The 16,030-nt window shown below is 41.8% G+C and overlaps 1 protein-coding gene across 2 annotated transcripts; it reads right to left on the bottom strand.

The window, feature by feature from the left end:
- Positions 1–10: 10 nt before the first annotated feature.
- On the bottom strand, positions 11–11,755 carry abcb4 (ATP-binding cassette, sub-family B (MDR/TAP), member 4). Of its 2 annotated transcripts, none has more exons than XM_040164791.2 (28): positions 11,616–11,755; positions 11,350–11,468; positions 11,130–11,199; positions 10,400–10,553; positions 10,263–10,308; positions 9,886–10,077; positions 9,431–9,602; positions 9,145–9,269; positions 8,531–8,702; positions 8,308–8,421; positions 7,250–7,360; positions 7,034–7,159; positions 6,456–6,659; positions 6,195–6,365; positions 5,819–5,980; positions 5,463–5,678; positions 4,688–4,834; positions 4,479–4,583; positions 3,982–4,059; positions 3,591–3,674; positions 3,293–3,496; positions 3,115–3,215; positions 2,871–3,011; positions 2,086–2,242; positions 1,797–1,994; positions 1,097–1,303; positions 818–964; positions 11–623 (listed from the first exon to the last, which is right to left on the bottom strand). In XM_040164791.2, the coding sequence occupies exons 2-28, from the start codon at positions 11,412–11,414 to the stop codon at positions 417–419; spliced, it is 3,876 nt and encodes a 1,291-aa protein (XP_040020725.1). In that variant the 5' UTR covers positions 11,415–11,468; positions 11,616–11,755; the 3' UTR covers positions 11–416. The 2 variants fall into 2 exon arrangements, with proteins under 2 accessions (XP_040020725.1, XP_077951159.1); XM_078095033.1 differs by having other exon boundaries at positions 10,400–10,548; positions 11,616–11,684.
- Between the last annotated feature and the right edge of the window lie 4,275 nt (positions 11,756–16,030).

Genomic DNA, 16,030 nt, shown 5'->3' with positions numbered 1-16,030 from the left:
TGAAGCAATGTTTCAGAAACAGAATACAAAACTTTATTAGTTGCATTGAGGCGCATTCTACAAAAGGTTTGGTAAGAGTTGCATTTGTGGAAAACAAAGTAGGAAGTTCAATTTTACAATTAGTTATACACAGTCACAATGTGTATTTAAACCTGTTCTTCTCTCATATGTCAAAATATCTTCTGTGAAAAAGGTCCATAAAAGCAACAACTAATGAACAGAAGGTACACATAGCTTTTTGGCTGAAAAGTGACTAGTCTGAACCAATCATAATCAAACTATGAAAGGCAAAGTCACAAGTTTCTAAATAAATTGTGACCAATTTAGATCACAGCTGTTTCACCACTTAAGCCTGGCAAACAAAGAGATCTAAAACAATAGGTTTTACTAATGCTCCCGTTGTCCTCTCCCTGTACTCATTTCCTCTGGTGGCCCATCTGTTTGTCGACCAGCATGTGGTAGACTCCCTTTTGGGCCAGCAACTGTTGATGCGTCCCCAGTTCCATCACCACGCCTCCATTGAAGACGGCGATGCGGTCTGCATTTTGGATGGTGGACAGACGATGAGCCACAATGATACACGTCCTGCCCTTACTGGCCTCGTCCAACGCCTCCTGTACCACCTGGAAGGAGAAGGAAAGGAAAGGCCGTCACCTCACATGTACCAGTTTTACCCCCCTAAACCTTAAAGGGTCAAACTGGATACGGCCCATCTGAAGTTTTTTTCTTTGTCCTCAAATATTCTTGTTCATTTGTTTTACTGTTGCTACCATTATTTATTTAGCAACTGGTGACTTTGTTTGCCCCCAACACTGACCTTCTCACTCTCGGTGTCAAGTGCAGAGGTGGCCTCGTCCAGGAGCAGCACTTTGGGGTTGCGCAGAATGGCGCGGGCTATGGCTATGCGCTGCTTCTGGCCGCCTGACAGCTGAGCTCCTTTATCACCCGCCTGAGTGTCGTACTTCTGCTCATACAAACGAGAGAGGGAGAGATATATCTTATTGATATATGTCTAAAATAATGACAGAAGCATCCACACTCTTAATCCATTCACCTTTTTGTAATTAATGGATTAGAAATTCATCCCAGCAGTTACCTGTGGCAGACTTTCGATGAAGGTGTGAATGTTGGCTGCTTTAGCAGCGTCCTGTATCTCTGCTACGGTTGCGGTGCGGCTGTTGTCTCCGTAAGCGATGTTTTCGCCTAAAGTGCAGTCGAACAGCACAGGCTCCTGGGATACGATGCCGATCTGTGATCTCAACCACTGGAGGTTCAGCTGTTTTGCATTTGTATTGTCCAGCAGCTGAAGAAGAAATCATTAACAGTAATTGATTTTAATTAAAGTTTTTCAGAGCAACATTTTCTACTAAATACGCCACCAGCCAGTTGCTTTGTAGCTCTCTTTTAACCAGCTCTCATTCTTCAAAATAAGATCTGGTTAATAACTATCTGTGTTTGTTATTTAAAAAAAAAAACGCCAAATATATATATATATATATAATATATATATATATATATATATATATTTATATTTTTTATATATATATATATATATCTTTTTTTTTTCCAGAAGCCATTTAGCAAAAACTGGAATCCCATTAAGATCAAATGAAATGGTTCGTAAAGTCAATATAAAAGCAAACATCACACTAATACAATCCCACAATGGGTGTCTCATCAGTACGGTGCTGTAAAGAAGTCATAAACACGTTGGCCAGCTAACCATTAGCCAGAAGACAGTAGGTGAAGAGGCACCAGCGTTAATCACACAGCGTGGGCGTGTTTTATCCTCTCACCACTCGCCCCTCCCTGGGATCGTAGAACCTCTCGAGCAGCTGGATGGTGGTGCTCTTTCCGCAGCCGCTGCTCCCCACCAAGGCCAAAGTCTCTCCCTTGCTCACCTTCAGATTCAGCCCTTGGAGGACGGGCACATCGGGGCGTGAGGGGTAGTTAAAAAATACACTTTCAAAGTGCACATTACCCTCGAATTTGTCCTGGTGGTTTTATGGGACGACACAGAAGAGGGACATGTTAGCTTGCGTGTAAAGAGCTGTGGCGTGAAAGACGTGTTTTTGCGTTACGCACAGGTGACTCCCCCTCCTCTGAGAGATTGTCGATGGCGGACACTTTGTTCAGCAGCATCATGAGGTGGGAGGCTGAGATTTTGGCCTTGGCATAGTTTGGAGCGAAGGAGTTGGCCTCTCCGAGGGCCATGGCACCGTACAGTATAGCGGAGATGACACTGGGACAGAAAGTCAAGCATTCCTTAGTAATATCACATTTATGTGTTACGTTTTAGCTTTCTCAATACCCATGTTTAATTGACCTTAAATTACCATACAATATTAAATTAAATATTTACATTTCAAATCATTTTATTTATGATTAAAAAAAACACATTTAACAATGTGCATCACTTTAAATATATTTCCTAAATATATTTCGATAACTCAGCCTGAGCTGGCTCTTGGAAAGAATCAAGATTAGAGGGTTTACATTGCGTGTGTGTTGCATAAGTGAGTCATATGTTTTTATGGTTTTATGTTGGTTATATCACCTTTGCACTTCCTCTTTATGTAACAGCTAGAATATGAAGGCAGATGCTTCTTTCCGTTAGTAAAACACATGTGTTTGTGTGTGTGTGTGTGTGTGTCCTGGACCAACAAATACATTTTGTGTGATGATGTCTTTTTGTGTGGAGCCAGCTCGTTCCCAGTGGCCTCTCACATACTTCAGGCCAGCGTTATGATTAAAAGCCATATAGAAAAGCTCCTGCTCTTTCATAACCCGTGTTTGCATGCAAACAGTTCATCTTCTCCATCATAAACTAATCCCCCGATTAAGAGATAACACAGTCATGCTTTACTCACAGGAAGACTCCCTCAACGTCCATCCTCCCCGTCACAATGAGCCAAGCTCCGAACCGGAAGCAGCCTGCGTAAGCAAAGTAGATCATGGCCTGGGTGAGGGAGAAGGTGAGACCGTGCACATGGGCGTTCTTCTGCGAGTTCCTGCCCGGAGTGAAAGAAAGGTGTCATTAGTATTAAAATAGATGTATAATAGTAGTTTATATCTTCCCAGGAGAAGCTGGATTTGTGGTTTAATGACTCGTACTTGTATGGTACTTCCAGGTTTTCCTGATACAAACTCTCAAACTTGGGTTCTCTGTTCAGAGAGACGACAGTTCGGATGTTCCCGATTGCCTCTGTAGCGATCTGTAGAGACAAACCATAATAAAACGACATACAATAATAGGCATGTTACTCTGGCGCATCTCACTCTGATTCCCAACCTTTCCAGCCTTCTCCAGCTCCTTCTTGTCTTTGGCAGCGTATCCGGTGAGCGCCTTCATCTCCACAGCTCCAGCCGCCGCCATGAAGGGCACCACGGCCAGGACGAGCAAGGTCAGCTGCCATCCGTACACGAAGGAGATGATCACTGACGTGCCCATGTTGGCTACGTTCTGCGCCAGCGAGGCCATGCGCACCCCCGTAGCCTGAGCGGGCGTGAAAGATGGGAGCATACTGAGTGACCGGAAAACACAGATTTTTGTGTGAGCGTGTGTGTGTGGGACTCCTGTTGAGACTTACTCCTTGCACTTGTGCTGCGTCTGTGGCCAATCTCGTAGTCAGCGCTCCAACACTGTTCTTGGGGTGGTCGTACCAGCCGAGGTCCTACAGGGAAACAGGGAATGACATTTTCCATTGGCCTTGAAAATAAATCCATGCTCTTCTAATAAAGCGTTGGTGTTGCAGGCCTGACTCATACAACCATTCATGCTCACATCCACACCTACGGCAGATTGATCAATTCAAGTACGAGGAAGCTGAACCCAGAACCTATGCGCTAAAACGCCAATTTACACAGGAGATGCCGTCAGGCCTGAGAATCGAACCCTCTTACTGTGAGCCGTGCTTTTATGGAAGAATTAAATCCTGGGAGCAAGAGCAGAGACGAGAATGGTGGGAAGGTTACACTTACCTGTCTCATCATGGCTTTAAAGGCATCGCGTCTTAGTTTCATGGTCAGAATCTCTCCAGATTTACCAAAACAGAAGCCCTGTAACAAGTTTACAGACAGGCGGTATGAGCACACGTGGATATTGGCTTTTATTACTAACTGGCGTAATATTCTTATTTATTATTTTATTATTTATTTTTGTTGGTTTTAGTTATAAAGGTTAAATGTAAATTAAAGTATTCTGGGGTTTAGGCACATATGGTCAAAGAAATAGTTGTACTGTTAGGGAAGTTTGTCTATTGGCTTTTCTTGTTGGGAATTACATAGAAAGATTGAGACCAATATTCTTAAACTAACCAGGTGCCTTCAAATATATTTGATTGACAAAAGAGTGAAAGCTTATCATCTGTCTCAACAGGAAATCAAATAAGTGTATTTCCATAAAAATCTAACTTTGAGGGCAGTAAACCTCCTACTGTAAATGAATATACATCAACATGCATGTGTATTTGTCATACCTGTAGAAACATGGTGATGAAAGTTACAGCTCCGATAACAACAAACATCAAAGAGAAGAATGAAGATCTTTGCCTGATAATCTCTGGATCTGGTTCTGCAAACACCTGAGATGTGAAAGAACCGACTGTTTCTATCAACACCTGATAAATGTTGCATCATGTCACTGTAAAATAACCTTTGTGTTTCACAGATACTCGGAGGAACATACGGTGATGATCTTGGAGAAGATGATGGCAAACAGTGGTTGCATAGCTCCGTTAATGATGGCACAGATGGTCCCAACCAAAATGTACGGCCACTCGTTGCGGTTGAGGTACAGCAACTTAGGGAACGACATGGGGGCAACATCTTCATCCTACAGGGAGACATTCACAAAGTTGGACTCGGGTGTATCATTTAGTATGTAATTGTTGGAATGGGGGGAAAGATCAAGGAGAGGAAGGTTAAGGAGAAGAAAGTACAGTGCTATCGAAACGATCTTTACAACTGGGTTATTGTGGTCATAGTACAGCGGCAGGGTTAGGACAGAAAACATAAAAAGGGTCAGAGCGGGACACCTGATTCCAAACTGGATCAAACTGAATTTAAAAAAGGAAAAGCTTAACAGTCATCCTGAAATTAAAATGACTCTATGTATTTTTTGGCCACTCGTTTAAATATTCAAGATGAAGCTAAATAAATATGTAAGACTGAATGCCTACTGTCCCCTATTTAAATCAGGACCAGTCAAACAACTCACAAACAAAAGGTCACGGTTCAATAGCAAGGACAAATTACAAAGGGGAGGGGGCACAGCCATGATTCGTCCCTCGTTGTGATGTTTAGTAAATTAATCTAAAAGAAGAAAGACAAGCTAAATGAACCCAGTCAAAAGGCATCTAACAATAAATGTACTACATGTGGCAGTAGTGTTTAAGTATGAGAGTATATGATATTGTTTGCCCTGCATAGACCACATTGAGAGATGTCTCAGCACAGCTCACCTCTTCTGTCACGCAATCCTTCAGCTTTTCTTTCCCCTCTTTCTCTCCCTCCGAGGCAGTGAAGGAGGTGCCCCTTGTGGACTTCCTCCTGTGCAGAGAGGACTGGGAGAGGGTCCTGGCTAACGGGCCCTTCTTGTCTGCAGAATGCTCCCACTCCGCCTCCTCCCCCTCCTCCCCCTCTTCCCCCTCTTCCCTCTCCTCGACATTTTGAAAGGTCTGCGACAGAGAGAGAGAGACGGGATGGAACCACAGAATCAAACGGTAAACAGTATCAAAGGGGACCATTCTGAGATTACAAAATTTCCCTGGGATTCAAGCCCAACCAAGTAGTGTGAGATGTTTCCATGTGTGTCTACCTGCATAGAGACGAGTGTGTGGTAGACTCCCTTTTCTTCCATCAGCTTGCTGTGCGTCCCCAGCTCCACAACTTGTCCTTGCTGAAAGCCCGCGATGACGTCTGCGTTCCTGATGGTCGAGAGGCGGTGGGCAACAATGATGGTGGTACGACCCTGTCGGACCTGCACAAGGGGACATTTTGCCTTGTTTTTCCTGTGCCGGGCAAAATTGTACATTGACGAAGGTACAACATCTTTTTAAATATATTTTCATCATTTAGTTTGGAGCCACACCACTAGTGTGGGGAACCGCAGTAAAAATGCCGATGTCACTGTAAAAGCTCAAGGTGAGCTGAAGCTTTTCTGAACGAGGCAGAGCATGCGTCTGTGTATCTACCTTGTCGAGTGCAGCTTGAACAATGGTCTCACTTTCAGAATCAAGTGCAGACGTGGCTTCGTCCAACAGAAGGATTTTGGGGTTGCGGACCAGAGCTCGAGCGATCGCAATCCTCTGCTTCTGTCCTCCACTCATCTGAGTGCCTCGGTCGCCCACCATCGTCTCAAACTTCTGCTCAATAAAAAGAGTCTCAGCGTAAGCAAGTTGTGGACAGAATACTTCATACACGCAGAAAACAGGGAGCCGTGAGTACAGTCATACGTTGGGAAGGCCCATGATGAAGTTGTAAGCGTTAGCCTCCTTGGCGGCCTGCGTGATCTCTTGGTCCGTCACGTCGAGTCGGCCGTATCTGATGTTCTCGGCGATGGTGGTGGCAAAGAGGACGGGCTCCTGACTCACCACTCCGATCATCTCTCTCAGGTAACGGATGTTGAGAGAACGGATGTCGTGTCCGTCAACGCTCACCTGAAGTGCAGGGGTCAAACGCGCACAGCATCTTAATCCAAACACAGCCATGAGTGTTAGCAAGCAGCCTACCCTCTGTTGTTGTTAAGATGTATGGTTTAACACTGACATCCTTCTCTTTGGGAGAGTTGGATGAGAGGATTTGATGCAACTCTCACGACGGTATGCTAGATATAAAGCCAGGCACAGTGAGTGGCCAGCAGGGACTGTGGGAATACAGGATTTGAAGTAAATGGGCCGAAACAAACAAAACACTATATTGATCTTTATCTTTATGTGACGCCGGAACTTATTGAAGAAAACATAATAATGTGAAAATGGTGAAAAATGGTGATAAATCCTGTGAATGAAGCGGCTTGGAAAATATCACTTACAGATCCTTCATGAGGATCGTAGAACCTCTGCAGCAGCTGGATCGTGGTGCTTTTACCGCAGCCGCTGCTGCCAACCAACGCGATGGTCTGCCCGCTCTTCACGCTCAGGGACAAGTCATGTAAAATCTACAAATTATAACAATATCAGTCATGACATACAGCTTTAAGTAATATAATGCATGTTCTAGTTCATCCAACCCTCTAAGGGAAACCTACTTCGGTATCTGGCCTGGAGGGGTAGCTGAAGTGGATGTTCTTGAACTCTATGTTTCCTGTGATGGAATCAGGCTTGAAGCCGGCCTCTGAATAGCTGTCGATGGTCGGTTTCTATTGAGACAAGAGTTTTACTTCTTATAACTCAGTTCTGTTTTTATTTGAAGTCCGGCCGCGGTTGGACAGCGAACCTGATCCTATCACAACCTCAAACAGACAATAGGAGGAAGGAGGCTAGCCTTCCAGGTTTTGGTGAGTCTATTTAGAAAGACTAAATGCTCTTTTTCCCACATCTCTTTGTATTTTCACTGCACACAGCAATTCTCCCTCAAAGGCTGAGCTCTGTGTTTGAACAAAGAATGAGACGGTTTTACTTCCCTCTTGGAAGGACTCACACTTGTGTATTTCAGACTTCACAGAATAACCTAGCCACTACAGAATACAGCAGCTTTCCTGATCAGACATCACGAAGCGCTTCGCAATAAAAGACGCAATGTAAAGGTAATTAATAAAATATAGATGCAAAGATGTTCATTGATCTTAGATCCAAAGGGAGAGAGTTTTAACTGTAAAATACGTCTCAGTACAGAGGCTTCTGCTTCACCTCGCATCTTCATCAGTGAATGAATGTGTGTGAAAGAGTGAATGGTGACACGTAGAGTTAAACGCTTTGAGTGGTCGAAAGCCGAGAACAGGGCTAAATAAGTACAGTCCGTTCACCATGGCCACCATAATCAACAAAATGCCAAGGCACAAGGTAGCTGATGTGCATTTCTGCGAGACGGGTACAATATTTATAAGTTATTTGACCTCATGACACATTCACAGTTCAGGGCGGGTGAACCACAGCTGTGCAGAAACCAGGTGACCTGACAGCAGGTCCTCCAATTAGAGCAGAATTTGACATATCCGTTGGCCGCATCAAAGCAGCTCCCCAGAGAGCCAGAATGCAATGGTGCATGTTCAGTAATGCAAACGGACAACTGTCCAGCAGCAAAAACATTACAAATAACATCTTGATCACACACGTGTGCTTTTGGGAAGCATGATACATTACTTACATGATCGATAATGTTGTACACTTTATGTGCAGCTCCTCGAGCGGTGGCAAATGTCTGGATGTTAGGAGAGGTCTGACCCACAGTGAACGCTCCAATAAGCACAACGAAGAACACCTGAGGAGACACACGCAGCGTCAGCTGAAGCAAGCTTCTTTTTTCGCAGTCTCCCTTCGCTTCAAGCGGAAGCGCTCGGAAGGAATTTGGTGATTATTCGTCTACTCACAGTGAGTACGGTTCCAATGGTGTACTCCTCCTTCAGGATGAGTGTACTTCCGTACCAGAAGGCCAGAGCGTAGGACAGGTAGATCATCAGGAAGTTGATGCCAAATGCAAAATTGGCATATGTCGCCTTCTTTATTCCCATGTTCTTTGCATCCTCCAAGTTTTTAATATATCTGCAGTGCAAGAAACACACAGAGAAAACAGTTCAACAGAAGGAAAATGTAAACATAAATGAGATTGCAATGGGATCCTAGCAGCATCAGTACGAAGCACTAATTTTATTCCATTTTATGGCTTTTAACCAATTACAGCTTTCCCTAAGGGGTTGCCTTGGACTTCATTTAGCCCTGCATAGACAGATCCTTTCCTTCAGATTATTACAGCATTAAAATAGAACGGCAACATTTTGGATTTGGACAAACTGATATTCTTATTGATTCCCACAAACACTATTTATTTGTTTTCTATCCTTAATATTTGTTTGCTATTATTTAAAACCCCCGTTTTATGAGAGTTTTTAAAATCTTTTCCGGTTGTGTGAAAGGTGCAGTGCAAATAAAGTTGTATATTATATAAATACAGTGTTTTATATATTTTATAAACCACTGTACATACCTCTTGATTTCTCTTTCCTGACCACTGAAGGCGAATACCGTCCTCACAGCAGAGATCACCTCTGAGGCCACAGCTCCAGCTTTGGCATATGCAGCCTGCTCTTTAGAAGTGAAAGTCGCCAGCAACTGTCCAGAAAGGGGAAGACAGACGTAATGTTATTAACAATACCTGCGGAGGGCTGTCTCCTTATGATACACCTGTAGACAGCAAGAGAAAGGCAGAAAGATGGACTGATGACAAAGTGAAGTTTAAAAGAGAAACACAGAGATGACGGGGAGAAGCTCACCTTGGAGAAAATTCCAGCTGAAATGCCGAGCGCAGGACTCACGGCCAGAATGACGAGAGTAAGTTTCCATCCTTTGACGAAGCCGATGGTGAAGGCTGTGATGAAGGTGCTGAAGGCCTGAATAAGCTTCCCGGCCTTGTCACCGATACCCTCTTGGATCTTATAGACATCACTATACAGATATAATCCGCTTGTGAATGAAGGAATAAACATCTGGTGTGAAACTTAAGTGATCCTGATTTTAATCTTTTAACTTTGATTTTTTTTTTTTGCTTGTTTGATTGTCATTGTCATTGTTTTTTTTTTCAAAGAAAGAATTCCCCAATGGGCGACTGGTTACATCCGTTCAATCGGATCTTCTACGATAGCATAACCAATAACTTCTGGTTCAATTGCTAAATTCATCAACTTTGGCGTTTGATGAAAAAATATTTTATAATTTTACCGTTACCCACTCTGTGAGACGTGTGTTGAGCTCTCCAGTTTCAGAGACATCGAACCAGCCGATGTCCTGCTGCATGATGCGGTGGAAAAACAACGTGCGGATGCGTTTCGCCTGCCGCCCAGCAGAGAGGGTCCAGAAGGCCACCTGCCCGTAGGCCACCACCAAGACGACAAAACCCAATATGGTGTAGCTAATGGCATATCTGCAATAAGAGAAATATTCTGCTAAGACTCAGAGAAAATGTCCCTTCTCTATTTGGTTTAATAAAGTGGAAGTTGTTAAATGACATTCCAATTGAAGATCCCCCAAAAAACTTCAAAAGCAAATCCATCAAAATATTTCACCCGCAAACGGCAACTTGCTCAGTTTCTGCTGATCATGTCTTACTTTGTCATTTCATCCTCTAAGGTGCTGTTTCTTGGTATGGTGATGTCTAAATACACAAGGTAACAAACAACATTGTTAAACGGTGTTTTTTTCTTTCTTTTCTCAACATCATCATCTGTCCATGGCTGGAAACTCACTGGTGGAGTTGATTTGTCCCGACGCAGAGGTCACAAGGCTGTCCGTCATGTCCCCAAACACAATACACATGAGGGGAAGCGTCACGCCGTTGGCGATGGCACAGACCGTCCCGGCCAGAATCAGGAGAATGTCCAAGCCTTTAGCGAACCTAAACTTCACTCACATAGGAGCGTAGTTTAAGAAGGACCAAAAACAGAACGGCAGAAAATCAGAATCTGTATGTCGCCCCTGAAATGGGATGTAAGAACTTGGAATTATGCAATCAAAAGGGGGAAAAGACTTTAATGTCTGAGCACCTATTATATTGTCACAGCAGGGGACATGGGGAGTCAAACCCAAACAAAAGGAGGATGTGCCGCACCCCCGTCCTCTCCCCTCTTAAACCTTTACAGTCAAACATTTCTCACTCAATTCGATGAGAAAGTTTTTTCTAAGTTTATTCATTTATTTATCATTTAATTATATGGAAATATTAAAACAGTAACTTTAATGCAACATTTCTAAAGTATATATCCAGGTTACTGACATACTACTCATGGAAAAGATAATATGATCCTGGGTAAACCTGTTCAGGGAGTCATTTTCTGTCTTTTTAGCCTCATAAAAGCATTTTTTATTTTGCTGCCTATCTATAATAGGCAGCAAATAATAATGAAGGCAGCACAGCTGTAGAAAGAATACAACTGTAGAAAGTATAAAGCGTGTTTCTGACAGAAAGAGTTCGCTTACCACATCGATGGGGCCAACCATGGGCAACTTTGGCTCTTTTTCTTTCTCCTTTTTCTTGTCTTTGCTTTCACTGTAACATATTTTTAAAAATGATGGATATATGAAATATTCTGTACTTGGTCAGAGAGAGAGAGAGAGAGAGAGAGAGAGAGAGAGAGAGAGAGAGAGAGAGAGAGAGAGAGAGAGAGAGAGAGAGAGAGAGAGAGAATTTAAAGCGCACCTTAAATGTCCGTTGGGTTGGTTTTTGGCTGCGGCCAATTCATCCTTTTTTTCCTTCACGTCCATGTCTGGTTGTTGTCCAATGATTCCCGTCCCAATACAACCTACTTATCTGATCTTCTATGAGATGAAAATAAAACAAAAAAATCGAATCACCAAAAAGCCTCATCGGGACTCAAAGCGCAGCTTTCTGTCAGTAAACTGTATCATTACTCAGCAGATTATAGTCCAACGGTAAGAAGCAAATAAAGGAAATAAAGCACAAACCTTCTCCTTCTCTCTCTCTCTCTCTCTCCCGTCCTCGGGACCCTCATCCAGACCGTCCGGCTGTGAACTGGACTGATATTCACTTCACAACAGGAAGAGGCTCGGATGAAGACCCCCCCCCCCCCCCCCCCCCCCCCCCCTCCTCCGCTCCCCCGCTCGCTGCAAGGTGGAGCTTGAATTCTACGACGCAATTATCAAAAGCCTTTTAAAAACTGCCCGTTTCAGTGTCGTAATGTACGTTTAACGGTTTGTACCGTTCGGGGGAACGCGTTTAAACCGGAGCGCTTTAATATTTAATATTAATACTTCAAGGCGAAGACTCGATGAGCTGCACATCTGGCAGAGAAATAGTTCCACCATCGATGTATTTGTATCAGTCAGTTATATATATGTATATCCCAAGTCAAGTCAAGACATAAGAAGTTATAACAAAAGCTATATAATTACATCATTCATACTCAATAACCCTCCTCAGTCTATATGCTGATGGGAATATTGTGAATTTGTAGAAATTGCCAAGCTTCCAAATCAGACCACAATGATGTCAATGTGAAAGATTGTGTCACTTCCTTCTTGTGGATCATATCTTTTTTAGAGGGATTTGCTTTAACATTGCTTTATAGGAAAATAATAAACGAATCATTGTGCTTTATAAAACAAATGATAAACTGTGAGTTGTTGTTCTGATATTGACCCCTGACTAAAGGTGAAGAGCAATCACAGTTTGTCTATTTGGTGAAATGCGCGTAGTACTTTTAACTTTTGAAGTGGATTTGTTAATGTTCGACAGCCAACATACCGTTTATAGGATTGACACATTGTTTTGTTAGTAAAGTCCAAAGGTTTCGGCTCGGCAAGTGTCTTTTCGTGAGAGGAGCAGATTCCACACGAGATGATGTAACAGAGGCACATAATGAACTCAAACTGAACTCTAAAACAAAGAATCAGCAACGGGAGCCTGGAGGTGGGTTGTCTGCGTTGTGCTGTTAGAGCTGAGGGCCGAGGAGAGCTCGAGCAATATTGTTGTCTCATTGTCTTCCATAAAAAACACCGAAAACAGTAATGGTACCTAAGTGCTTGAGTGTTTTCCTCTTCACAGATCTTTATACTTTAAGTATATAATATATATATATAGTCCTGTTAGGCTGATGGGGATATAATACATGATGCCATTGACGATGTTGAATAATATTGAAAATACTGAATTAGTCAGTCATCTTCTGTAAGGCTTATCCTTTAAAGGGTGGCAGGAGCAGCTGGAGTTAATTTACATGGCAGGCTGACATAGAAACAGAATCACTCTCTCAATCACACCTACAGGTAATTTTAGAGGCACCAGTCAACATGACGTGGAAGCCTTTTGCACTGAAAAAAGGGGGAAATGGGGGTTGTTCACTTAACAAATGAACAGTTCGTATACATAACACAATTGATTTATGTTCCTCCTCTAAACATATGTAAATCGTGTAGAATTCTTCTAATCTTCAGGGATGTTTAATTTTTAAGTTTCAGTCATGTTATAAAGAAAGGAAGTTGTTATGTTTCATCTGGAAACTCCGCCCATTAGGAGCAGGTTTTTTAAGGGAAAACTTTGTGCGCCATTTCTTCAATCCAGTCGGAGGAATTCATCCGTCTGGACCATAAAAGTCTGGACAGCTCTTCACACGGTAAAGTTAATAACACTGTATCATTTATTAGTCAAAGACAGACGTAGTCGCGTTAGTCGCACAATTTTGACTAAACTGAGGTTTTTATCTGCCAGTATAACATCGAGCAGGAATTAGTCAATGTCAGTCAAAGTTAGCTAACGTTACCACTCGCTACATGGATAGTCAATGGTAATGCTAATGTTGCTACTCGCTAGCGTTAGCTAACGTTATGCTAAAGATAGTCCTGTTCGAGGCATTATTTTCGTCGAGCAGATATTTTTAAATGACTAGCAAAAATGAGCAATGCAAAGGTTAGCTAATGTTTCTACTCGCGTTATGCTAGTGAGGGCAACTTGCTCACGTTTTCTAAATCAAGCTGAGTAAAAGGTAATGTTAAACTGCTCGGTTATACCAGCATGGGAGTTTTTCGCGCGTCATTGACTTAGGCCCTGTCCACACGAACACGGGTATTTTTATAACAGTGACTTTTTTTACGCGGTTCGGCCTTCAGTCCACACGAAAAGGCAGTTTCAGGGCACAGAAACCGAACATTTTTGAAAACTCCGGCCAGGGTGAGCATTTTCAGAAACGACGGTTGCAGTGTTGTGTGGACAGTATAACCGTTTTTTGCCTTGCGACGTCAGAGTGTACGCCTTTATCCGCTGTGTTTGACGTCAGAATGTGCGCCGCTAACTGCTTTGTTGACAATTCTGTGCAATGGCGGATGTAGCCCAAATCGTGCTTATAATAAGCTGTGCCGCTAACAGGGCTTCTAACATGTATACCGATACATGATCAGTTATATCACTATGCTGCCATGTTGTTTTGCCTAATGTATGCCTTGAACCTCAACTACCCTCCTGAACTTAAGTACTCGTTCGAAGTGCTCCAGAAGGTTGTGATGGAGCTGGACGGCAACACACTGTCAAAGAAAGCCCCGGCTCTCAAAAACAGACTCCATCAGTGAACTGTTGCCATTTGATGGCAAAATGGATACAACCGTTTCACCATCTTGTTTTGGAATATGGACCATTGCTGCTTTTTCAGTAGGATTATTGGAACCAGTCACCTGCATGTTCTGTGATGGGCCGCTACCAAGTGTAGTGTATTTTTTTTTTCTTTTTTTTTCTCAGGGTCATGTGCCTTTTTCATTTAAGTGTCAGCATTTGTCAGATGTGTTTAATAGACCTCTAACCGTTTACCCTATTTTCAAATTTGGAGGTGATTTTTGGATTTTGCACATTCTTAACTGACTTATAGTAGTGGTGGGAAAGCAAGCCATAACTCTTAATTGTATTACTTTATTTTCAAAACCAAATGTAGTTTTCAAGCACAAGATCTACATTTGCCAGGACAATAATGGTTGTTACATGTGTCCTTTTCTTTTGTTAAGAAATTGTAAATGTAATGTTTTTTGCACATATTTTGCACGACATTCCTGCATTAGCCTGGCTGTATAGTATTCTCTTGATGCTGGCTTGATGTAACTCAGAAGGTGTTTTAAGGACCAAAATAATGTTGTCTCAGGTTGTAGCAGTCATGAATGTTTACTACACACTCTTGATAACTTGCATACCAAGTGTTTCTTGTGAAAGAAAAAGGTGCTTTGTTCTAATATGAGATTTGTTTGTGAATGTGTGCATGTGTTTGTGTATACATTACACTGAATCTTCTATTGTTCTATGACAATACAGTTGTAAACTAAACGTTTTTGTTTTGCCTTATTTATTTTAAAAATGTTAAAGGAGTAAATTCTGTAGGTAAGAGATTAGTAGAAATCGCCATACAGAAATAATTTTAGCATGTAGAATTTATACAGAAAAGTATCCAGGATCATTATCAGACTAACTTGAGCAGGAAGCAGGAAGTTAATTTAACAGAACAACATTGCATATACTTCACATAAAAATCTCATGTTGCTTCAATAGGTGAGAATTGAATACACTTAACATAAAAGGGACATTTTAAAGTCACATTAAAATCTCATGTTGCTTCAATAGGTGAGAATTGAATACACTTAACATAAAAGGGACATTTTAAATTAACACAAAAAAAATAAGTTGGGTTATCAGAATAATTTAATACAATTAACATTAATAAAATATTTTGAATTTACATGAGAAAATCATGTTTGTTTTACAAATAAAAATTAAGTACATTAAATAGAAATGAATCATTTTGACTAAACATGAATATAATATGTGCAACCGATGTACATATTTTTTTCATGTAAATTCAAAAGACTTTTTTTTTCAGTGTGGAGTGTGGGAGGAAAACCGGAGGGAACCTGAGAAGAACATGTAAACAGGAAGGCCCCTGATGTCTGGCTGGTTTGACCTCTGAGTGCTACTTTATCACGAGATATCAAATGAAATACATATTATCGATTTGACGTTTGTCAATTGTATCCATGATTGAATCAACCGTAGCTTGATATCATATGTTTTGTTCAAAATTTGTTGTTTTTCTGCAGTCAGAGAGATATTACATTTAATAAACTCCAGTTAAGTAAAAATAACAAGAAATCTCACATTGAATCTTCACTTACTCTTTCTGAAGAGAGTGAACTTAGTAAATAGAGCGTCTCATATAACAAGTGATTATACTGCATGTAATAAGCCACAATGTTGGCTAAAGGTATGGTGCTGTTTATTGATCAACGGACAGCATAATTACAAGCACAAAGAAGACAGGCATCAACAAATGTGTTTTAATTTTACAGTTCTCAAGTTAGATGGACACACACTGAAGTGCAATAAAGTCAGA

This window comes from Gasterosteus aculeatus, chromosome 20 (assembly GCF_964276395.1).
Source record: "Gasterosteus aculeatus chromosome 20, fGasAcu3.hap1.1, whole genome shotgun sequence".
In the NCBI taxonomy this organism is placed as follows: Eukaryota; Metazoa; Chordata; class Actinopteri; order Perciformes; family Gasterosteidae; genus Gasterosteus; species Gasterosteus aculeatus.
This window is presented reverse-complemented; position numbering and strand designations above follow the sequence as displayed.